This window comes from Lupinus angustifolius, chromosome LG17 (genome assembly GCF_001865875.1).
Source record: "Lupinus angustifolius cultivar Tanjil chromosome LG17, LupAngTanjil_v1.0, whole genome shotgun sequence".
Lineage (NCBI taxonomy): Eukaryota > Viridiplantae > Streptophyta > Magnoliopsida > Fabales > Fabaceae > Lupinus > Lupinus angustifolius.
In genome coordinates this window covers 2,118,805-2,144,144 of record NC_032025.1, presented here as the reverse complement: position 1 = coordinate 2,144,144, position 25,340 = coordinate 2,118,805, and the positions used below count along the sequence as shown (strand labels likewise).

Genomic DNA, 25,340 nt, shown 5'->3' with positions numbered 1-25,340 from the left:
TGGATTCAAGCTCATCCCATAATATTTTTAAGTCTGTAAAGTAGCTAGAGATGCTTCTATCCCCTTGCTTGATTGAGTGGAGATCTTGGAGCAAGTTTGAAAATCTGAAGTAATCTCCTTTAGAGAATCTTTCTCTTAGGTCTTGCCATAGCTCTCTTGCACCACCAATGTACACTATGCTTTGAGATATTTGCGGTGTCAAGCTCCTAGTGATCCAAGACACCACCATGGTGTTGCAACACTCCCATATGTCAAAATTGGCATCTGATCTGCGCGGTGGTGGTATTGACCCATCCAAAAACTTAAATTGGTTCTTAGAGAGCAATGCTCTCTTCATTGATCTGCTCCAAGATTGATAGTTCCTGCCATCAAGTGGAGGGGAAACTAGGATTGCGCCTGGACTCTCCCCATGGTGTAGGTAGTATGGACTTTGAATGTCGTAGCCATTGTTCTGTATGGCTTGCTGGTCCCTTTCTTGTTCAACACTCTCTGCCATTTGTTAGTGAGCAGGGTCTTCAAGAGTTTTGGAAGAAAAATTGCAGAAGGAGAATAGAAGGTTGGAAGAATGATTGATTATAAGAATGCGCAGCATAGGTAAACCAGAACCTTCAAAGAGAAGGCTCTGATACCATATTGCTTGGAAAGGAAGAAATCCCCATTTAGTTTATGAATTGAATTTATCTTCTTGCAATGTACATTTCCCTATATATTTCTTATGCTATGAATCTGATTGCTCTCTTATATATAAGAGCAAGAGAAAGAAGAAAGAAAAACAGAATGGAAGTAACAGAATAACAGAATTTAACCGAATTAACTAACTAGTAGAATTGGTTAGCTTGTGCTCTAAGAAACCACACTGAGGCTGCAATTAAGGCTGCTGTAATTGAGGCTGCTAGACCGTGATGACTTGGGCTTGAGGTTGAGTGAGGACAGCTTGATTTGATTTTGTATGTTTGTTATTCATTTGTGTGGATTTGGATTTGCTGTGTGCCATAGCATTAGGAGGCATGTTTGCCATACTTTTGAAATATCAATTTGTAGAGTGTGTAGGCATTTCACTCGGATTGATAACAGTTTTCCATGACTTTTGGTTCAGCAAATTGAACTCGACTTTTGGTTAAGCAAGTCCTACCTTCTCTAGGTCTAGAACAACCCATTAAATCCACGTTAGACATTCTATAGTACCAAGTAGGGTGTGTTCTTAAAATGTTCAAAAAATAACTTATACCTTGTTTATTAAGGAAGCTAGAAATATACTCTTTTGAAAAATGATACAAATTCTCTCACACCATTATAAAGGTAACATATGTCATAAAATGATATTTTATTTATTAATAATTAATTTATAATAAACACATATTATTTTACTATAGAGTAGGAACTTAGTCTACTTTTTTTAAATATGTATGTGTGAATCCCAAAAATCACATGTAACAACTCAACAAGCTACAGTTGTAAATTAAAGATTATCAGTTGATCATATTTTATTTTTTGAAAATCAACAAAAGCCGAATGGAGTGAGTAACCATACTCATTTGACTAACATGCATATATGATAACAACTATCTTATGCCATTTGCCCATCAGGTTTGTCTTTACTCCTCCTTTCAATTTGAGGAATATCCACCCTCCTAATGCAATAACGATCATTGATTTTACAATAGGAAATCAATAGTTATATCGAATGAAAATTCTTATTTATTATAGTTAAAAGATCAAATGGATTATTGTGTTTAAATTTTATGTTAAAAAATGTCATATATATATATATATATATAAGGAAGCTAGAAATATACTCTTTTGAAAAATGATACAAATTCTCTCACACCATTATAAAGGTAACATATGTCATAAAATGATATTTTATTTATTAATAATTAATTTATAATAAACACATATTATTTTACTATAGAGTAGGAACTTAGTCTACTTTTTTTAAATATGTATGTGTGAATCCCAAAAATCACATGTAACAACTCAACAAGCTACAGTTGTAAATTAAAGATTATCAGTTGATCATATTTTATTTTTTGAAAATCAACAAAAGCCGAATGGAGTGAGTAACCATACTCATTTGACTAACATGCATATATGATAACAACTATCTTATGCCATTTGCCCATCAGGTTTGTCTTTACTCCTCCTTTCAATTTGAGGAATATCCACCCTCCTAATGCAATAACGATCATTGATTTTACAATAGGAAATGGATAGCTAAGATTTATAAAGAATAAGACTTTTAAGTTTCCTCTTTTGGATTATTGGTTAGGAACAATGATCATCTCCAATAAGGAAGAGATAAATGTTTATTTTTCTCATATTTTCAATAATAAAAATATAATTTCATGATAAATAAATTAATAAAAATAACCTCATATATTATATTTTGTGTGTTATTAGAGACAGTTAACTTTCTAATAATGGAAAATTTCCTTACTCATTTTCTAAATATACAACCCATCACATTTCCACAAAGATGAAAACGTACTTTTTTATCTCCGTTTTGCCCTCCTGAAATCTTTTCGTCTGATTTAGTTTTTCTTGTTAATTTATTTTCCCCACTATATAATTTTGTGTCAACCTTGTTGTTAGATATAAGTTTTTGGATGGATCTAGTTTCTAGGGCCCATTCCATACATTTTCTAATGCATGGACAGACATAAAGTACCGTGATTTGCATGCAGGATCTGCAACAAAGTATGAGGCGACAAATTCAAGATAAATAAATACGTTGTTACAAATTGCCAAAAAAAAAAAAGGAATACTAAAAACCTTCAACTTTTTTTGGGTACAAAGTAGGGGTGAGCGTGGGAAGGATTAAGTATGTCCACCACACGTCTCTAAATATAGATCAGATTAATTTTTGAACTTGAACTTGTCCCTAATTAGGATGAGATACATGAGGGACGTGTCCAAAATAGGACGGGTCAAGAAAGGGACAAATCCGAATTGAAAAAATGACAGAATGACAAACGTATATTTTTTCTCAAATCTTTAAGCATGCACAATCAAAATTATCACAATTTATATATAAACTCAACTAAAACATGCATCATACATACATCAGTATGTAAATTACAAATCGTAAATTGCATCCTACAAACTAAAAACTATCACAATCACGTGACTGAAAATTATAGAAGACATTGAAAATTTTAGAATAATTTAATCTGTCAATTGTCAACCTAAGTTGAAGTGTTCTTGTAAATAATAAAAAACACATGAGAATTTAAATTATAACAACATGTCAATACTCAAAAGTTTACACAAAAATAAATACAATAACTAGCTATTAAGTGATAAATGAAACTTAAATTTGAGTACACAAAAACTAAAAATTAAATGATTTTCTATCAATAAGTGGCGTGAATATGTTATGTGGGCTTCTAGGTATTTGAGTTATGTGGGCTGAACGTAATGTATATTAATATGTATTTATTCATTTATTCTTGATATGTAACTATAAGGGACGAGTTAGGTGACCCAGACATAGACCTGAATATGTCATTTTTTGATCACGAGTCTGTCTCTTTTAATCGGGTCTGTCATTTTTTATTTATTTGGACGAGTCAAATTCGTCCTAAGTTATCGGGTTGAGACGTATCTATGGGTTGGACCGAATCTTGCTCACAACTGTGCATATATAGTTAAAATGTAAAAATATAAAATATTTATGTATTTTTTATTATTATACGTGGAAAATAAATACACCCTTATTTTGCATTAGCCCCCACGAAAACAATTACTTTCATACATTGCATCACTCTTATACTTCTTGAGTTATAATATACTTTGTGAAAGAACTTATATTCACCAATCATTTTCTAATATTTAGTATTTCAATACAATCGTATAAATTGAGATTTAACAAGTTCAAAAAATAATTAATATTTGCTTGGAGAAAGTTTACAATTCATTTTTTTAACAAATAAGTGAAGATAATTAATATCGATACACTAGTGTAAACTTTTTTCTTTCAGCTAAAGAATGAAAGATCAATAATATTTATTTATTCCTTTTATTAAAAAGATAGTTAAAAGACTTGGTTTTAAAATACAATTGTGTAGAAAACGTTAATATATACGGTTATAATAAATAAGTTTTTTTCAACTTTCTCGTGAAGATGCCTCACTATACATTTGTTATTCACTCTAAACTTTAAACTTTATATGACATAAGATATGATTGGTCAAAAAAATATTTATAATTGAAATTCTGACTTCAATAAAAAATTTCCAACCAATCTAAAATAATAATACATAGAATGATATAAAATATAAGACATCAAATGTGTGATCCCTTCTACTATGAGTTGATCCGACCCGGATCATGTAACTGTAAAGTAAGATTCCCGTGAGGATTAGTAAAGCCAGTGGACAAGGGCACATGGTATCTAACCTTAGTTTAAAAAGTGGGCACGGAAAACTATAATATAAAATCGATTGTAGCCGTATTGGGCGCGCCACTCATTGCCCTCATTATATGGCTGACACTTACTAACTTTAATCTGAAAGTGCTTTTTGTATACTTTAACTAAGACTGAGCGCGCTGATTGTATCATATAGGCGGCCAATTAAATCTGTGACCATAAGAATTTTTTACAATTATTACATTATTCATTAATAATTCTTAAATAAAAGTACACTAACTTTGTTAAAATTAGTTCTACATATTAATCTTTATGTTATTGATGAGATAAAACTTGAATCTTGAATCTGGATTAAAGAAAAATATAAACATGCTAATATGTTTTGATTGGAATGAATTTCTAATCCAACTATAAGTTTGCACTATTATTGTAGATGACTTTCACTTTTTACCAGTGTTTGTGAGATTTCAGGTCTTGTTTTATTTTTGTTGGAAATATTATAAAGAAGCTTGGTGTTTTGTATAATTTTTTCTTGTAAATATTGTTATTTATTAATAAAAAAATTACTTATAAAAAAATCTCTTATATTAGATCAATTCCATGCAAAAAATGCTCATCTCCTGCGGGATTATTATTGTTTTCCGGTTGAGCAATTCCTTTGGTTAGTATACATCAAGGTAACCATTGAATATCAACCACACAACTCAACATAATGATTTTTTTAAGACAGTATGTTTTGTAACAATAATGATCTAAATATAATAATAGAAGAAATATATTACATGATTTACATCGATTTGAATTTCTGGTGTCATATGTAAATAATATGATTATAAATTTAGATGGATAATATTATATTACATCGTTTAGCTTTCTGTTGGCATATGTAAATATTATGATTATTTGTTGTGCATGATTATATTAGATGGATAATATTATTTCCACTATATGAATACAATTAGGTAATTGTTTAGTAGAAATAGTTATGTCATTCCTAATCTTCTTGTTTAGGAAGACATCTTTTCTCCCTTAAAAACATTAAAAAATATATAAATTGATCTTAAAAATCTCACATAAGCTAAACTCAAATAGATCAACTTAAAAATTATGGATACCGAACGATTTGATGTGAAAGCAACAAGTCTACAACTCTATGTATATATATATATAGGCAAGTGGTGGTGGATCCAACACTAAATAAAGAAATTCCATCAAAAGAAAACATGTAGCAAAGTTGGTGTGCGCGCGTAGTTGATAAGCATTACCATTGTTGTAATCCAAAACGACCAACGAACTTTAAGTTCTGCCATATTATCATGATGCTGGTGAGTGAAAAGATGTAACTAGTTGAAATGGTAAAAGATAAAGAGAGATAGAAAAGCTGCATATGGGAAGTGGGGAGCAAAAGCAAACTGATGAATCTCATCAAGGTTCTGCAGTAGTTAATTGATTGTGTCTAAAATGAGAAGAGAGAGTTAGGGTGTGTGAATGGTTCAAGGGAAGGATTCCTTTCATGTCCAAGACATGTTTTCTCTGTTAGTGCTCAAATGGTCCTCTTATTTTCTAAAAGCATCTTACTCTATGAGAGTCATAAGTGTTATTTTCTAAAGGACCCCCTCGATCTCTTTTCACTTTTTAAAGTGATCAAGAACTTTTGCGGCTTAAGGCTTTTCCTTTTTCTGGTCATGAGAAAATATTGATTGCATGCACAAATCAAAATTCCCTCACTTTGGTTTGAAAGTTGAAACCTTTCATCTTAACTTGATAGAATTTCAATTTATATCCATCAATGATGCCATGTGTTGTTCACGGAGCAGTGATTTTGAATAAATCATTTAAAGATAAAAAAATCATCACTGAAAATATACTTCAACTTAAAAAAATCTCAAATGTTAATCAAATTACTTCCTTATATGGACTAAGAGTTTCTAAAAATGTGAATTTGACCAAGACTTTTAAAGCCAGGTTCTGATTTTAAGAATCAAATGGGTATGTCTTTTAGGAATAACTTGGATACTCTCTTCATGTAAACTTTACCTTTCATTAGAGAAGAAAATTATAAACTAATTCCATTGGAGTCTAGACTGGCTGGTTTTTGTAAAGTGCATAGTTTGACAATGCCAACTTGCAAAAGGGAAATATGTGGCAACGCCAATATCTTCAATATAATATAGTCTAGGATACTAGACCTTTCCAACCTAAATTCATATATTTATTATCTTCATCTAGTATTTTAAAATCTAGCATCTAAATTCAAGTCTTGGAAGTTTGTTGCACTCTTATCCTCCCCTTAAAAATATTAAAACATACTTTCGGTATAAAAATCTCTGGTATAAAGTCTGTAACAAAATAAAATATTCTAAGCATGTCTATGGTATTGACAATGTGTTTGCATTCATCTTTTAATTCACATAACCATGGAGTTGTTGAAATATAAGTTTGAATCTGTCTGAGTTTATTTGATAGGTGTAGTTCCATTAATGATTAAGTTATCAATTTCATTACCCAAAATTTTAATCCCCCATTGATGTGGGTGTGGTTTTGGATGAATAAAGATCAGATATGCCATTTTTAGTATCTTATTTGTATACAAAGTCAATTAAAAAGTGAAAACTAATTGGAAGAAAAAAAAACAACAAATATTTTTTTATATCATTTGGACTAATATAATAGGTTTAAAACATGAAGATATGAACTTTTTGTAACAATTCCTTTCGATGTTGGTATAGATGTGGGAAGAGCTGAACTCACATCTACTCCATTGCCATCCCTATCCATATTCTTCATTGTTGTTGATAGATGGATACCTATCCTCCATTGTTGGTACATCAATCATATTCACTTTTAATAGCTGGCACATGTCGTTGCACTACTGCGCCATATGGGCTTTGTTTTCATTGAGTGGTCCAACATCAAAATCAGTGAAATATGAAGAAAGCTAACCCAAGCGAAGTTAGTCTGGTAACTTGATAAGAAAAGAAGGTCTTCTTAGTGGGTATCATAATAACATTATTTGAGGATTCAAGGTATATAATTTTTACATTAAAAGTCATAGCTTTAAATATTTCTAAAGTAAAATATTTTTACTTTTATGAATCCTTAAATAATGAAGCAAGACACTTTTAATTGCCAATATTTTTCTTGAGAACGAGTTAGACTCATTTCAAACATTGAATAAGTAAGTTATGGGAAAATGTATTAGAAAATCAAAAGATAATAATATTTATAACCTTTAAATTTTTATTGAAGTTACAATTTTAACTTTAAAAATACACTATAAATTATAATTTGTCTCTTCATTAATGGAAATGCACATTAATAGTTGTATGCTAGCTATTACTAGGTACCAATTTGATGTCATTTATCATACATTTATTGATCTAGTAACAGCACAAAATGAAGTACATAACAGAATGAGATGAGTCAGGAGCAAGAGGGTAGGTGGTTGGAGTTTTGTGCACTCTGCCAAAATCTCATTTGTTGCAATATGCATGTGCGTTGTATCAGTGAATGAAGGAAGAAGCTAGACACTAATGATACAAGGTTCAGAAACACAAACTGCTGTTGCTGCTTCACCTCCTGTACTGTTTTGCATCATTGCTTTCATCCTGACTCTCTCCACGGCCATATCCTTCTTTTTAATTTCTAATTTCATTCACCATTTTATTTGAACGATTTTATGTGTATTTTTATATGAAATTATGTGATGATGGTTAATAGTATATTGCAGGAGTGTTTTATCGTTATTTGTGGACATTATTAACTCGTGACAGAGTTGTTCCATGTTGAAGATAGACAATAATAACAGCATCCATTTATGAGATAATAATAATTAATAAATTGGTTTTCATTTTGTGGAAGAAGAAATAATGAAAACCAAAGAGAGTGGGACCATGGGACCCACAACACGGGCCAGGCCGATATTAAAAAAAGATAAGTCTCTAGGCTTCTGACCCAAAGAATCAAAGTGGGCATTGGATTCCAAAATTTGTCGCCACCGAAGTAAGGGATGGTTTGGGAAAATGACCTATCGTCGTGTAATGGCCTTGGCCGCATTTTGTGTGTGGGACCCTTAACAATTATTAAAATCAATTATTAAAGATGTTTATGAATTGTCGTTTAGCGCTGCCATGCCATAATGTTATTGAATTGATGCTGGAAGTAGATATTGAGATTTTCTTCATGCCAACAAAGGTTGTCATTTGTCTTCGATATTTTTAAATATATACTCTCCTGTTATTGTGCAATTCATTTCATTTCATGGTGTGCATTTTCAATTATTTGTTTCTTTCTATTTTCTCTGACTGTATATATGTATTATACTAGCGACAACTAAACGACGTTATTTTTATACGTGAAACAATAAACGACATTGATTTGATAAGGCTGAGATTCGTCTTCGTGTTCAGTGAAATGTTTTTTATTTTACTTTATATTAAACCAATATATAAGGACAGAGAAAAACGGCCTTGTCGTTCTTGTGTGTTTCCGCGTGCAAATGCAAGCCTTTTGAAGTGAACAACTTTTCCATCATTGTCATTTTAAGAGCTCAAAATAATATGTAAATTCATTAGCATGTATCTTAATATTTGGACTTTTTTTTATGAAGTTTGTCGTCAAAGTGAAGAATAAAGATTAAGTTGTGTTCATTGAAATGGAAGAGTAAGTTCGTGGTCATAAGTATGCGATCCAAGGTTTAATTGGTCGCTTAATTGAACCCATTACAATAGTTTCAAATGTGAGGTATGCTTACCTTAAATAATTTAATGGATTTTGGATTGAAATTAATATATACTTTTTATGCAAAGTGACTTCAAAATATTATAGCGAGACTGCATGGTTCCAGGACATGGATTCCTGCTTAGACCATTTTTGCCTAGATGTCACCTACGAAGAACACTTTTATCAGTCCAACAAAAATAACACAATTGGGCCGAACTAATTATTAGAAATTGAACTTTACAGATTTTTTTCAAACTAAATAAAGGTCCCAAAGAAGTGTCAACTCTAACGTGGCTTATTATTCTAGAAACCGGATTACAATCTTACAACTTTAATTAAGTTTTAGTAGAATCAATTAAGTGGAGCAAACAATGTTATAATGCTCAATCATAAATTATGTCAAATACCTTTTAAAATTATAATAACTTCCATTTCATTTTCTCTTTTTATGGGTACTTCTACCTTTTATTGGCATGCACTCCAAAAGTTATGCTCTCTGACACCAGTATCAAGTTACAAGCTTAACATGACCATGAGTTATGTCATATTATCCGTGTCATATTTTTGCTATAGCTATTCTCTTAAAGCAAAGTATAGAAAATGCAGTTAATTGTGTAGGAGTAAAACACAAATTTGAAACATAAGTTTAAGTACAATGTAAAGTTTTTTCACATAGTCTAACTATCATTTTATTACTTATGTATATTTTACTCAATCATTATTATCACCTATTAAGACATGATTGTTACATTAATAGTAGGAAAAAACCTTTGCACCACACACACACCCAGGTTTTTCTAAAAGTAATCAGACAGTTTTACCCTTTTTCCTTTTTGAAAAAGAAAGGTCTTCTCTTTCTTACATTAACCAAACATCTAATTATTTATTTATGTTATCATTAAACATTAAAAAAAGCTGCTTCATTAAAGTATTTTTGAAAAGCTTTATAAAAGTTCACTTCTTTTTTCTATTTTGAGGATGGGTTTTTCTGGCCCAAGTGTATCACGAATTATTCTCCTTGTTATCAATAGAAATAACAAGGCAGAATGGCTATACATTTTATCTTACATTAATGGGCCAGTGCCCATAAAGTAGGCTTATGATCTTGTTTCTCATTCGGGTTACTATTTGGGAAGAACCCATAAAGCTTTAGGGTCAGGCCTCCATCTTTTTAGTACCAGGACATAGGGTCACTGCAACTTCAACCAGCTCGTTTCTTCTTTCATGGCCCACCTTCTTCTTTTACTTTACTTATTTAATACTAACTCAATTCCTATTTTTGGAAAGAAAAAAAGTTGTTTATATTTATATGTTCTCATTGAATTGTAAATAGTAGAAATATATTTCATGTACTCTTTCTAAGACTTGTAAAACTGTAAGCATTTTGGTGAATAAATATATGGATATGAATTGTGTAGGGCTATTATCGACTCATGATCACAAATCAACAACTTTCTTTTTTTAAATATGTTGATGATGAGGTCAAAAAATTAGTTCAACTATAGATATATGTACAATTATTCTCTGATGCCCTTGAAAATTCTTATCATTATTTAACAGTGGCTATTATCTGAATTATGGTTTTTACTTTAAACATTTGATAAATGTTACATGATGATTATAGTTATTATCAAAACCACATAAAATGATAAAGGTGGGTTGGGAATTGGGATGATGGGCTTGTATATTTATATAACTATGCATAAATTCAATTGTATATCAGATCTTTAAGAAGCTTAAACTATGTCAACAAGGTGATTTAAACGTGAGCTACTTGGTAATGATACTTGATTCCATTTATTTAATCCATGACATGATAGTTTGCAACTTATGTCTGGATTTGCTGATGCATTGAACAATTTTATATTTATAGTTGAGATAACATCGTCTTCATTCGTCTTTTATGCACAATTGAGTGGTTGTTTAATGTTAGACCTAGACCCTTAACTACCTAGAGCATATTATTGAATACGCAAAGGAATAAGAGAAGAATAAAAAGACAGTGTAAACAAACAAAATGATTAAATGAATGAGGCCCATTTACGGTAATGGGCGAAAATAGAAGTTGGGGTTTGCCATTCCTAAAAGCAATTGAATTTGCAGCTCAAAAACATTAAAAAAAAGCGTCAAAATTTAAATACAACAGTAAATTAATACTATAGAATAAACCTTGAAGATTATTCAAAATTTTGTTTTAGAACATCATTGTCATCCACCCAAAGTCAAATGATATGTTCCAAATTTGGTTGGGGCCCCACTCTATCAATTCTCCTTCGGGTCTTTTGCTTTGTGGGACTCCACTCACTCTTCATTTATGTTACACCACCGCCGCTATACACGGCAAATTTGTTTTCAAATTTATTATTTTAACTTAAATTAATAAGAGAAAATAGTATATTATGTTACAGTGTAACCATTTGTTCATCATAATTATTACTTGTCTTCTTCTCTTAAATATTAACTCTTAAAGTAGCACACATCCACTATGAATGAAGTTTCATAATCTACAAAAATATATTCCCTCTCTTGCTTCTTCCTTTCTCTTTCTCACTTCTCACTTACACATAAACAGCTTCTACTTCTGGTTCTGTTTCCACAACATCAATGGTAGAGGACACGTGTTTTTTCTACAAGGTACTTCTTTTAAACAATGTGCTTCTCCTTATGTCCCCCAAAATTAATTTTTAATGTTTATTATCAACTATGAATAAAATGGGGAGAAGAATGATTTGAGATAGGGGAAGAATTAGTGACACTGTTTTGGGATGAAAAATGAATCCCGTGAGCTACTTTACATGTTTCAAGCTGAGTTATTATATGAATTTGAGGGCTTATTATTCATCACCATACCAAGCTGTACTATAAGGAGGAGCAAAAGTTCAAACCGTTTCATTGGCCTACAGGTTAGTGTCATAGGCTCATAGCAATACTGTGAGTGTGAGACACCCTGCTAAAATACCAAATGTGTATATATTCTGTTGGCTGAGGGCTTGCCTTACTAGAAGGCTCCCAACTGGTGGGTTACCTCCGAGCGAAGAGGCAACTTCCCGGATTTGAACTCGACTCATAATCAATGCAGTGATTTTACCATTGTGTCAAGACTCACTTTCACCTTACTGGAACTAGTGCTTATAAAAGTTTTATCTGTTTACTGTTTTCATTAATTTACTTTAGATGAGTAATATTTTTATAAAGCCATACTAATATCAATTTGATAGTATCCTATTATCTTCTCACGGGTTTTGGCCTTTTAGATAAGTTTATGCATAGTTCCTAGTATTGAAAGTTGTCCAACTAGGGCATTGAAAGTTGTCCAACTAGGGCATTCTAGTAGTAGTAACTTTTTCCTCATACGTGAGTTGCAGGATGTTCTTCTTGTAAAGCCTCCAAAGAAATCGCCAATGTTATTAAGAACAGCAGTCTTAATGTTTTCAATGATCTGCAGCGTTTTTATCTTCTTAGTGTGTCTAAAGCAGATAAGCACTCATGCTAGGACTAAATTTTTGGAGTTGAATGTCATTGACAAGCCTTCTCAGAGTATAGTGATTCCTTACCTACATTATCCTGAACCTGTATCCTTTAGCAGGTAATGAGGAGTTTCTGTTAATCAACATAAGCTGGCTTTGATTAGGATTTACTGATTGATTTGTTCGTTGCCAGGAATGAATGTGCTTGTAATCCTGTACTATTCTTTGCCATATTGTCAAATCAGAGATCAGGCAGTGGGTGGTTTGAGACCCTTTTGAATAGTCACATTAATGTTAGCTCAAATGGAGAGATATTTTCGGTTATAGACAGAAGGAAAAGTGCTTCTTCAATTTTACAGACTTTAGACACAGTTTACAATTTGGACTGGCTCAATAGTGCTTCAAAGAATGAGTGCTCTGCTGCAATTGGCTTAAAGTGGATGCTTAATCAGGTACAGGCTTGTTTGTTAAGCCTTTTGCAAAGTGTCATCAATGTTAGTCCAAAGGCTTATGTGCACAAAATTCCTTAAGCCTTGGGTGTGTGCCCACACATTCATTGTTGTTAATGTTAATCCAAAGGCTTATGGAATTTTATGGCCTTTTAGCTGAAGAGACTGTTATGAGACTTTGCTACATTATCAAGTGTCAAGGGATTGTGTATATTTTATTATGTTGTGTTTCTGTAGTTGTACATATATAGTGTGAAATTCTAATGATTTCACTGAATTTTTCAAAAGTCATTCCCCCTGCCACCTCAAATCTATACTGGCATATCACAATGCAACCGTAAAATATGTTCTGCACTATTAAGTCATTGTTTAAAAACTAAAGTCCATATGTTGATATTAGATCTGAGTCATCTGACCATCTGAGCATTATGAGTTAGTAAGAATCAAGACATCCTCTGGTTCTATGCAGGGATTAATGGAGCACAATAAGGAAATAGCAGAATACTTCAACCGTAGAAGAGTTTCTGTCATATTTCTTTTCCGGAGAAACTTACTACGCAGGATGGTATCACTTCTTGCGAACTCCTATGATCGTCACGCTAAGCTATTGAATGGAACTCATAAGTCGCACGTACACTCTGCAGAAGAGGTCTCTCCATCTTTCTTTCCCTTGATTTCTCTTATGTGCATGGAATGTAACTCATATTTGGTTTCCTGTAGGCTGATATTCTTTCAAAATACAAGCCTAGCATAGATTCTACACTGTTGCTAGATGACTTGAAGGACATGGAGATGAGAGCTGCAAAGGTTTTAGAATATTTCAACAGCACTCGGCATATGATCCTGTATTATGAGGATCTTGTCAGGAATCCCAATGTAAGGGTCCTAAATCTTTGACTAAAATCTGCAATATATTTATTTCCTTCCAGATGTAACACAATCACCATTTACCAGTTGCAACTTCTGTAAGATTCACCGATACTGGATTTGAGTTTAGCATATTTCCCCAAGATATGATAAAATTGCGAGAAATCTCAAGTTTATTAAACAGTATTTTTTCTAGTTCCCCACTCTTCCTACACTTGCTTATTACTACGTAGAATATCGTTTCAAAATAGTCGTTGCCTCTGTGTCAAAGACATATCCCTATCGGATAATTTCGGACACCCCCGATTGTGAAATTTTGTAATTGCGTTAATGAGAATAGTTGATAGTTACATTGAATTTACAGTATTTATATCTCAGCAATCAGTACAACTAACTGTTTATATCTCAGTACAACTTTCCAGAAATAAGCGTAGGTACATTCAGTTGTGATCTCTTCCTAATTTACAATTACAACTAACTACCACATCAACATAACTAACTAGTTACAATACATCCTATGTAGAATATCGTTTTTTACGTCTTCTTGCGTTTCGCTTTTCAATACATCATATGTGATTCACCATCCGTGTTTCTTGCAGAAGCTAAAATATGTGCAAGAGTTTTTAGGATTGCCGCAAATGGAGTTAACGAGTCGTCAGGTTAAGATACATAGAGGACAATTATCAGACCTCATTCGGAACTGGGATGATGTTAACAAGATGCTGAAAGGAACTGTTTATGAAAGTTTCCTTGAAGCTGACTATTAGCTCTAATGTCTTCTAACTGTTTGAAAGGTGTAAATACCAACTTCACTGATCTTTCCTTCGCAATGCCTCGGAAGTTTGAAGGTTTTCGTTTTGGTTCTGGAACACTTCCTCTGTGTTCTGATTCGTTTCTTGGTCACTCATACCACCTGCTAATGAAATCAACACTCAGTTGATAATATGAATCAATGTCTTTTGTTCGATTGGAGCAGTCCTTACTATCCCCCCGACATAATTCAAATTTTCTTTACAAGATTTTTCTCATTAAAAGTCACATCCCAATTCCCATGTTACAAAAACTTAGATTAATTAAATTAGGACAAACAAAGAATTTTGTCTAATATTTCATTGTATTTTCAGACATTGTACAAAGTGAAATGACAATACTCAATATTTGAGAATGACACAATTTAGATGAATAATTGTGTACTTTTCGGGAATTCCTTATTTATAGTGTGGAAACATACTCTGCATGAAGGAAAAAAAGGAAAGGAAGAATATACCCAGTTTAATTGAACCATGACCAAGAGCTACAAAATGGAACTAATCTAAAAAAATCAAAATCAAATAATAAACCCATCAAATTGCCAGTATATTCCTCTGTTACATAAAAATGGTAGTTCTAAAATTACACTCTACTTCTATTCCAACTGGCTAATTTGATTACTAGAGTAGGGGAAGTGATACCATACATACACCTGCAGTTTAATGCTTATATATTTACATCTCTTTATGGTCAGACTCGAATATAGTTAGATTTCAAATATAAAGTTGACTTCGAATAATAAAGCGAAACAATATTTAACCCGTATGTCTCCATTATTTATATGTTCTATTAATAATGCATATCTATGGAGAATTGAAAGTTGGGTGGAACAAAAATGAAAGGAGAAGAAATTGGAGAGGATCATGTGATCATTATTATTACCTCTTATTTAATTATTACTTTGGGTGGTTCTGTCATGTATCATAAATGCACCCATACACAAAGGTAACGTCAGACTTGCTGGAATTTCACCTGCATTGCATATATGGTTTAAAATTCCAAAACATATAGAGCAAAATTTACCGTAGAACCAAACCTAGTGGGTGAGCTAGATTTGCTTCTGATCTTTAAATCTATCAACCACAAGGCAATAAATCACTTATAGTAAACGCTAACTTAAAGAACGTTGCATATTTATTATTCTTTACATATCTGGCTACTTATAGTATTAGTGCAACTAATGGTTAACTTGTACATATGCTATTCATGTGAAATTCTCTACTTTCCATTACATATTCTTACCATCTATTAAAAACACAATACCTCCCCCACTTTCTCCCTGGCTGAAGAGAAAGAAAATAAGAAAATGAAATATTGGCATTATTACTTCAATGTCTTTCTGTTCTCTCCAAAATAAACGTTCATGGTTCATTCACTTTTTACTTTGTAATAAAGTTGCATGTGCAGAGAAACTTGTAGCCCAATAACTCCCTTCCTTATACCCAACCACCAAGGTCGTTAACTTTTTTGTGTTGTATTTACACTCTTTTTTCACATAGACATAGTGCTTGAATTTGAAATTGAGAATATGTATATTTATGGTAATGGAATCTTCCTCGTTGCTTGGCACTTGATTCTTTTCCTTCTATGTTTACTTACTTTTATAACCCTCCCTCAGTGTTTGGAATACATGCATGCTTCTCCTTTTCAGTCTATAAATACCATTGAGAGTAGGTGGTTGTTCAAATATATCAACTTTCTCTTCAATTAATTTCTTCTCCTCAAACACGCCTTAGTTTATTTTTTAAGGTAAAATTTTGTTTAACCATTTACTATGGCACATTTTACTCGTATTTGCTTGCTCTTTGCACTCCTCTTTCTGTCTCATGAACTAATCTGCACACAAGGAATGAATTTAGGAGAACACATTGAGTCACCAAAAACTGCAACTAGCCCAACTAAAAGCGTTGTTGCCACTACAAGCCAGTTGAAGAATAGTGTTAAAAGTGAAGAAGGATATGTTGAAGCTTTTCGTCCCACAACTCCTGGAAATAGCCCTGGTGTTGGTCATTCCAATAAAAATTAAGAAATTATTAGCTACTAATATGCAAATGCAGTAACTTAAATGTGCTATGTATGTCAGCTATTTTATTATGCTATTTCACTTCGCTATTAGTGTTAGGTATGTTCTATGTTCGTAGCAATAGATATATCTATTCTATTGAAGTTTACGCATTATAAAAAAAAACTAAGTTTAGGTTCCTACTTCTTATCATGCATGTATCAAGTGCAGTTTGTAATAAGCTTTCCATCATGCACTATAATTAAATAGTATATGTTTATATATGGACCAAAGTATTATCTCTCTCAGACCCTTATCTCCTTTTCCGCACACGAGCATTCATTCGTTCTGTTCGTGCGAAAAAAATAAGACGTTTTAGAAGAAAAATAATTGGTCAAAATTGTTCAGTTTCTGATTTTGGCTAATTGGAAAATTAATGTGTCGAAAAATAATGAGAAGATTAATGAAAGTGGGAGTAGCTAAAAATGATATAAACATGATACATGGTCTTCAAATTTTCGCAAATTTTAATATATCGATCTTACTTGTTAAATAGCATATTACCTTGGAGGTGACGCTGCGTAAAAGAAGGAATGCTATTATATGAATTTTTTTATTGGCGTAATTATCTTTGGTCATGTATCAGTAGTATTTCAAACCACGGTGACTAAATTTATTTGGATAAACACCCCCTTATACTTATATCAATGCATATTCTCTGCTTATTGAAAAAAAATAGCTTATTAGATTGGCTACTCAAATAGTGAAAACAATTTCAATATGCATAGTGCAACCCTAACAATATCAAATGCATGTGTATGTGAAAATGAAGGATGAGGATTATATGTCTTCATTCCTATCTCACTTGATATACCTATCCAATCGAAAAATCTCATTTAATTAAAAATAAAAACTATAATAATAGAAATTAATATTTTTACATTATTCTATACATTTTAATTGGCTCGACATGTAGGGACATGAATTTCTTAAGACAGATAATCCTTATTTGAAAGAAAAGGTTTTATTGTGCAATATCAATTTCATAATCCTCATGATTGATAGAGTTTCTATTGGATGAGATTAATTAAATTACCAAAAAATTATAGAACTAAATAAAAAGAAATTAAATATATGAATCAAAGAAACATTTATCTCTTATGAACAAATCATAATACATAATTTTTAAGCATTAAATATACTTGCAATTTTTTTCATGAGTAGAGATTCATTTACTCTAAGAGTAAGTTTTTTAAACTTACTCCTCATCATAGCCTTCAATTCTAGGAAAATCCAATAGTTTGAATTAGTGAGTAGATCTAAATCATTAGATGTCCATATAATTGATGACTAGGATGAAGAATAAGTTTAAATGAATCTCAAAATAGAAAGCCAATAAGAAAAATAAGCATCTCAAGAAATTGCAATTACTAAGTGTAACTATAGTCATGTCAAGAAATTGCAATGTGGAAGGCATTAAGCATTACATGGCTTCCACATTAATGTTAGCACACTTCTCAAGACTCCATGTTAATGTTAGCTTCCAATTGCATTAAACACTAGCTTGATGAGTGGAAAGTTATTATGTTGGGCTTGTTGATGTTAACATTAATGTTATTTTGTTGTTGGTGTATTGTTGGGCTTCACTTGATGTTCAGTCCATGTAGAAGGTTGATAATGTCAGTGGTCTCACACTCTCACTCAAGCACTTGAGCATATAAAGTATATAACCCACAAAATTTTATTAGCATAGCACACATTAAAATGAGAATAACAAGATTACTTAAATTTCAGGCCTATTTTATCTTTTTTGGTGAATCATTTCAGGCCTGTTATTTTGTGCACACAGGTTATAGCCTTTAAGTACAAATATTAAGATCAAATTTTGGATAGACTGAGGATGAGGATTATGTTCTCTATATTTATACAATGGAGTACCATTTGGTCATTTCGGTGTATTGTCTATTCAATTGGGCCTTACAATAATTGGATCACTCTGTAAAAGGTGGTCCAAATTCTATGTCAGGACCATTTTTGTAGTAGCTTACAAAAAATTATGACTAGTGTTGTCACTATGTCCAACAAGCGATCCATATTGGGTAGTGTAATATGCTATATATGCACAAAATATCGTTATCTTTTTTTGTCTACATATATATACACAAACAGTTCTATATATTTTTTGACTTCATATGACCTTTTTTAAGCATTTAAGTGGAATATTGTATAAACAATACATATAAAGCGTACTTTTTGAAAATACATAATATCACATCAAATTCCATAGATGTGTTTTTTACGCATTATATTAAATACTAGTTGGATTTGGAAAAAGTTAAATATGAACAAAAGGTGAAAAGCTAACTTTGGAAAAAAGTTATTGGGCTGTGCCAATGCCCCACAAAAGTTAGTTTTTTTGTGTGACACCAAGATTGGTTTTAGGCTTTTGGTTCTCATAAGTCATTGTTGTGTAATATGTATGAATGGTTGAGCAAAGCAGGTCACGTAAATTATAATGCTGTCCCTGTTGATTGTTGCTGTTGGATCACGTGCATAGATTAACATAAAAAGTTGTTGTCGGCAAAGATCTAGAGCATGCCCTTCACAAATAGAAGCAAACGCATGCATGAACTAAATATATGTGAAGATGGGGTTAATAAAAAAATGTGAATAAAAGGACGATCCAAAAAGTCCCTCTCAGTGTGCAAGTTTTGTACATTGAAATCGAAATATACATGGGATATTTTGCATTGATTGAAGCTACAATATATGGGATAAATAGTTATCTAAAGTAAAAAATATAGTTCATAATTGAAATAAACAGATAGATATTTTGATGGGCTAACAGAAGAGGCTCTTAAGCGCAATTCAAAGGTGGTTTAAAAGAAAGAAATAGTAAAGGTCATTGTATGAATGGACCATTTTCTTTTACCTTGCATGTGCAAGTGGTGGTGTCTTTTCCCATTTCATGAATCGCAACAAAGTTACTTATCGTCATTCCACTTTATGCTTTGGATCAACTTATGGCTTCACTGCTCATTTGTCACAACTCACAACTATGCTGATTAGTCCAGAATTCTATGGTGGTACACTACACATTTGCCTTTGGGATGGGACCATCATACAGATTAAATGTGTTTTATAATCAAAACAAAGACAAGTTTATCCACAAGGGATCAGCCCAATCTTTAGACTAAGCATTCATAGAAAGGGCAAGTTCATTATGTATTTATGTGTAATAGGGTTTGAATATCCAAAAACAAAAAACAAGAAATTTGTAACTGAAGAACTACTTATATAAATGGAGATCATACTTTTAGTATCTCATTTGTTATCAATCCAATTAAAAAGTGATACCTAATTAAAAAATCATAAAAATATAAAATATTTTTTTATATTATTTAATAGAATGTAATTAGTTTAAGATATAAAGATAACTTTTTTTAGAAAATATATGATGCTAATTCTACTTATCTTAAGTTTTTTAGATTAATCAGTCATATATCATTTGCATAACTTTTGAGATTAATATGCATATAAGAGTTAAGTAAATCTAATGATATAACGATACATACATAAAAAATAAATTTATAATATATTACATAAAAAATATCCACATATCAAGAATAATTTATCTTTTCTCCACTATTGAAAATGCGATAAGAGCCCTAAAATATTAAAAAAATCAGGACGAATAATTTTTTGTTGTTGTCACGCATCAGAATATGGAGACATGATCTCTCCAATAAAAAGGTATAGCCACAGATTCCTCTTTTTCTCAGCACTTCTCAAATCGATTTGCGAATGGCTTCTTTCTGGAACCTGGTTCCTCTGCTATACTAAGTCTGCTACACGAATTTGGGTCCAATTGTCCAATGGACGATAATCATTATTCCAAATGAAACATGAAAGAATTTATTGCTGCATAATAAAACCAAAAAGAAATTGAAAAAAAAAAAACACATACGGTCAAGAAAGGTACACTGTCGTAGAGGATCCGGATGAGTGAGACTCCTTTCCATTAATGGAGAAATAAGTGCTATATAAAAGTAAAGAAAATACAATATATATTAACATTCATATCTTTTTATTTAAAATGATAAAGTACAAAGGAAAATGTCATTTGTTTATCAATTACTTGAGAATAGTCTCACTCCCTAAGATGGCAAGAAGGCAGAGTAAGTTTGAGTATTCCGACTCCCGCCACTAAAATCAGCACCGAAACCCACGTGAGATAAAAAATAATGACACACATTGTTGTCATGGGTTTGCAAAAGTATACAATGGAGATGAGCACACTCTAAACTATGTGCAAAAATTGATGATACCGGATCAATATTAAATCCTGCTCCAGGGATTACTATTTTCCAAGCTTTCTCACTTGAACCACTTTATCTATGCTTAAATTTTAAGTATGTAAAAAATTTGTATAGAGACAAATGTAATACGTCATATATGGAAACAAATATATTTTATGGTTTTTGATAATATTATTCAAAATTAAATTTAATTAAAATTAAAATATTAATATATTATCAGGATTTTATTGGTTATCTCTTCGTACTTCGTCTTCGGTCTTTCTTGTAAATAAAGGGAAATTTTTAATCTTAATCCAGATGATAAGATATTAAAAGAAGTGCTCATACATTAAATAACTATGTATTTAATGCTTTAAAAAATTAACAGAAGGTTTCTTAAAACCACTCCTCTCTGTTCTTTCGCGGTTATTTGACAGAAAGACACGTTATACAAAATGATTTTTCACTAAATACCGATTTTGATCTTCACTAGTACCTATAAAATTAAATATTTTTCACTAGTACCTATAAAATTAAATATAAGTCTAATTTAATTTATTATTTAGTATTTTTTGACCTTTATTATGAATAATATTGACTCACATTTACAATTTTTGAATAATATTTTTAATTTTTCAATATCAACTTGGTGCATGTTGAAATTTTTATAAACCAAAGTGGGTATTCATTTTTCTTTTAGTATTGTTGTGGTGGAGTACTACAAATTATTTTTAGTGGTCAATTGATAATTGGTCTTCATATATGATCCATCTGTACTTGCATATATCCGCATAGCTCAGGGTGAGTATGAACATGACTGTTTATAAAAATATCATAAAATATCATATTTATTCACTCTAATTATAAATAGGACAAATTTTGGTCCCCTATTCAATTAAAAATAAAAGGTCAATAAAAATACATAAAATTAAAAAAAAATGATGTCATTATTACAATTTTAAAAGTAAATTTAATAATATACTAGTTCAAACAATTTAATATCACAATATTATTTGTTTAATAGAAAATCAAAATATAACAATGCATGTATGCAGTTTGCCTTGCCAGTTAAAAAAGCACATGAGTAAAACATACATTTTGGACTAATTAATAGATTTCTCGTGTCCTATGTATCTAATAATAAATGTGAATGGATAGTTCCAAATTGGAAATGATAGTTATGAAGATGGGATGTATGCTCCCATGGTATAATAGGCCAATGCTTTCCCCACACTTAGTATCCCATTCCAAGCGTCATTGATGCAACCTTCCATCCTCTCTTATGAAGTTCAACTCCTCACCCGATTTAATATATATACATTGATAGTGTAAATGTTTTTTACATTGTCAGTTAATCATTCATTATTGATTTATTAATTATTATTGACTCTCAAACAAAAGTAATACAAATCAATGATGGATGATGTACTGAAAGTGTAAAAAGCTTTACACTGTCACTGCACAGATTTTAAACTCTCAGAATACGAGGATGAATAATTTTCAAGATTTCTTATTTATTTTTTATTAGAAATTAGCATGTAATCATAATCATTAAAATTTGTTTTTACCATATATCTTAATCACATTTAGTACTGCACTATTCTCCGGTATCAGAGAGGATCCCATGCCCTCTCTTATTTATTTATTTCCTTAAAATTTGAAGTGGATGAGTAAATTTTCTCAAATCTTTTAGGTATATAGATCAAAATGCAAATATCTTACATTTTGTTAATTATATTTAAGGATAATACTAACTTAAAATCGCGTTCCAATTATTCAAACCCCTTTGTGTAAGTCAAATATTAGCTTGAAAATATAACAATGAGCCGTAGCATGCCCACCACCATCTCACCATCATTTCCTGCCTCCACTATTCTATTGTTATTAAGCCAAAAATGTATAATAAATCACATACAATTTAAAAATAAAATTATTATTCATATTTAGCTTATATTATAAATATCTGTGAGGTTATTTAATCTATATCAAACATTGAGCTATAAAATAACTTCTAAAATTCATATTTTATTTCATATCTTTTCAATTCTCTTACCTTATCATTTTTGTTTTACCTTAATTACCAAACGAGTCTTCCATACTATTAGAAAAATTCTACCTTAGGTGGGACACAGGTTTCGAATGTAATAATTGGTTTGTGTCTTTATGCAAATATTCATTATTAGGAATTTCTTACACAAAGTGGTAGCACAAATGATGCACCATGAGTAGGTAGAGCACCATTATATATGTAACTGGATAGGTATGATAATGATGCTTGGGACTTGGGTTGTTTCTCTATATATTGTATAATTTATGAGAAAAATTAAATTTGCTCTCAATATTCTTCATGTTTTATATATATCTTATTTTCATAAATGATATTTTAAAAGATTATAAAGTATACTATACATTAAAATATAACAAATACAGTGTATTAAAAATGAATGGGTTTCATTTGGTTAATCTAAATTCTAAGCACTAAGAAAAAAGCTGATGAATTTTATTGAGAATGATATATTATTGAATGAATTGAATATTTCATATTTATATGTTAATAACGGCCCCGAGATATATTGATTAAAAATACAAAATATAAAAAGAATGTATTGGAAATAGTATATTCTAAATTTCTTAAAGTTTTATGTGTTAAAAATATTTTTAAGGACATTTTATTTAAGAACTACAAAATTGAGAAAGTCTAATATAATAATCGATTGTAGGACTTTTCATTATTTTAAACAAATCATTTTATAATACAAAATCACTCTATTTACCTTCTTAAATAATATCTTTAGGACAATTATTAAAATAAAAAGTTTGATGGATAAGAAGATGAAGAATTCTTGAACCCTTAAATGTTAGTTTAAAAGTTAAATTTTAGAGAGAAATAAAAGAAATGGAAGACTTGATAATTATAAAATATATTGTAACATTATTCTCAAACTTTTTCATTCATTCTTATCCAAAATTCAACTACCAAACAAAATATTCAAAATTTTATACTGTTTCCAATATTAGCTCTATAAACTCGTTATGATAGAAGTGATTAATGCTGTTTTAATATTATTATTACATGAATGAGAAAGAAAGCGTTTGAAGCACGCATATCTTCGGTGTGATTTATCAGAGATTGTCTCCCATGCATTGGGAATGTCTCTCCATGCCCCACCTTCACGCTAACTTTTCAATAAATATATACACAAACAATTGTTTTTGGCATGCACATATTTTATGTATAATAGTACTATCAATTTTATATTAATAAGCTGTAAGCATTACTTTCATTTTCTCCTCTCCTTTTCTTTTTTCTTTGAACCAACGAAACAAAGTATTATTTGATTGTATATAAAAAGATAACAATATCACACTAGCTTATATTTTGATTTATTTTTCTAGTTGAAAAAATATCTTATATCCTAGCCAATAGAGAACCACGTATTCCGGCAAATCGTGCATAGTTAATTCATCATCACAATAATGTGAATAGAGAATCTTATTAGTTATATAATAAATTAAGAGAAAATATAGAATATTGCAGCATCTGAGGACTGAGCAGAATACAAAGGACTTTGCTTAGTTCTTAATTTTATGTCTCCATCCAATTCGCAATGATGCCTCCGTAATAATTTGTTGGAACATAAAACTCGTTGTTCTTATCATTAAAGAGTTCGAATATATTCAGCACCTTGTATTATTGTTTTCCCTCCTGTCAGAGTGAAATTCAATTTTAGAATTAACAAAATAATTACTGCAAAATAATGTATTATATTTCAACAAGTTCATGCAATCAAATAATTTATCAGCTGCCATGTGCGCAAAAGAATGTTAGAAATTAAACTAATAAACTGAGGAAATAAGAATAAAAAGATTTAGAAACAACACTTATCCATTTGAACTAAAATTATGTTCATTCTTGTCAGATTTTTATATTGATATATAAAATAAATACGAAAAATACTCCAGGATTATAGCTGATAACTTGTTTTTGGTTATGTCCCACTATCCAGAATGACGAAGGTCCAACACTATTTCACCATGTAGAAATTAAAAGTATTGTTATAAAATAGACAAGAGAAAATGCAGTATCTCATTAATTGTTTTTTTGTGCTTTAAATCCTAAAATGTAGTATGTGTAGTCTTAAATTTTATTTTAGATAGTCACATAAAATAACTACAAGCCATTGATTAATAATCCTTTCTTCTTACGTAAATGATTAACTTTTATAAACTTCAATAAATGTTGATGATTGATGCAAATGGCAATATACTTTGCTATTAAAGTACACTTTAGACTTTAGATATTGATTACATTATTGAATTAATGAGTTACATAAACATATTGAAAAAAAGTAGTGT

General features: G+C 30.8%; 1 protein-coding gene and 1 long non-coding RNA gene across 3 annotated transcripts in view; both read left to right on the top strand.

Moving 5' to 3' along the window:
* Window positions 11,638-15,039, top strand: LOC109330702 (nodulation protein H-like). 2 transcript variants are annotated; one of them, XM_019564975.1, is made up of 6 exons: window positions 11,638-11,725; window positions 12,451-12,677; window positions 12,752-13,010; window positions 13,477-13,656; window positions 13,728-13,883; window positions 14,474-15,039. In XM_019564975.1, exons 1-6 carry the CDS (start codon window positions 11,696-11,698, stop codon window positions 14,639-14,641), a joined length of 1,020 nt encoding a protein of 339 aa, XP_019420520.1. In that variant the 5' UTR covers window positions 11,638-11,695; the 3' UTR covers window positions 14,642-15,039. The 2 variants fall into 2 exon arrangements, with proteins under 2 accessions (XP_019420520.1, XP_019420521.1); XM_019564976.1 differs by having other exon boundaries at window positions 11,641-11,725; window positions 12,457-12,677.
* Window positions 16,039-25,340, top strand: part of LOC109331441 — a 15,644-nt gene continuing 6,342 nt past the window's right edge. The window contains exons 1-2 of the long non-coding RNA XR_002105789.1: window positions 16,039-16,050; window positions 19,633-19,637. This is a non-coding gene — a long non-coding RNA (uncharacterized LOC109331441). The remainder of the gene's footprint in view (window positions 16,051-19,632; window positions 19,638-25,340) is intronic.

Excerpts from the sequence above, each read along its gene's own strand:
- LOC109330702 (XM_019564975.1), top strand. The coding sequence starts at position 11,696 with ATGGTAGAGGACACGTGTTTTTTCTACAAG. Across the intron at positions 12,678-12,751 it reads GAACCTGTATCCTTTAGCAG|GAATGAATGTGCTTGTAATC; the intron begins GTAATGAGGAGT and ends GTTCGTTGCCAG. Across the intron at positions 13,011-13,476 it reads TAAAGTGGATGCTTAATCAG|GGATTAATGGAGCACAATAA; the intron begins GTACAGGCTTGT and ends GGTTCTATGCAG.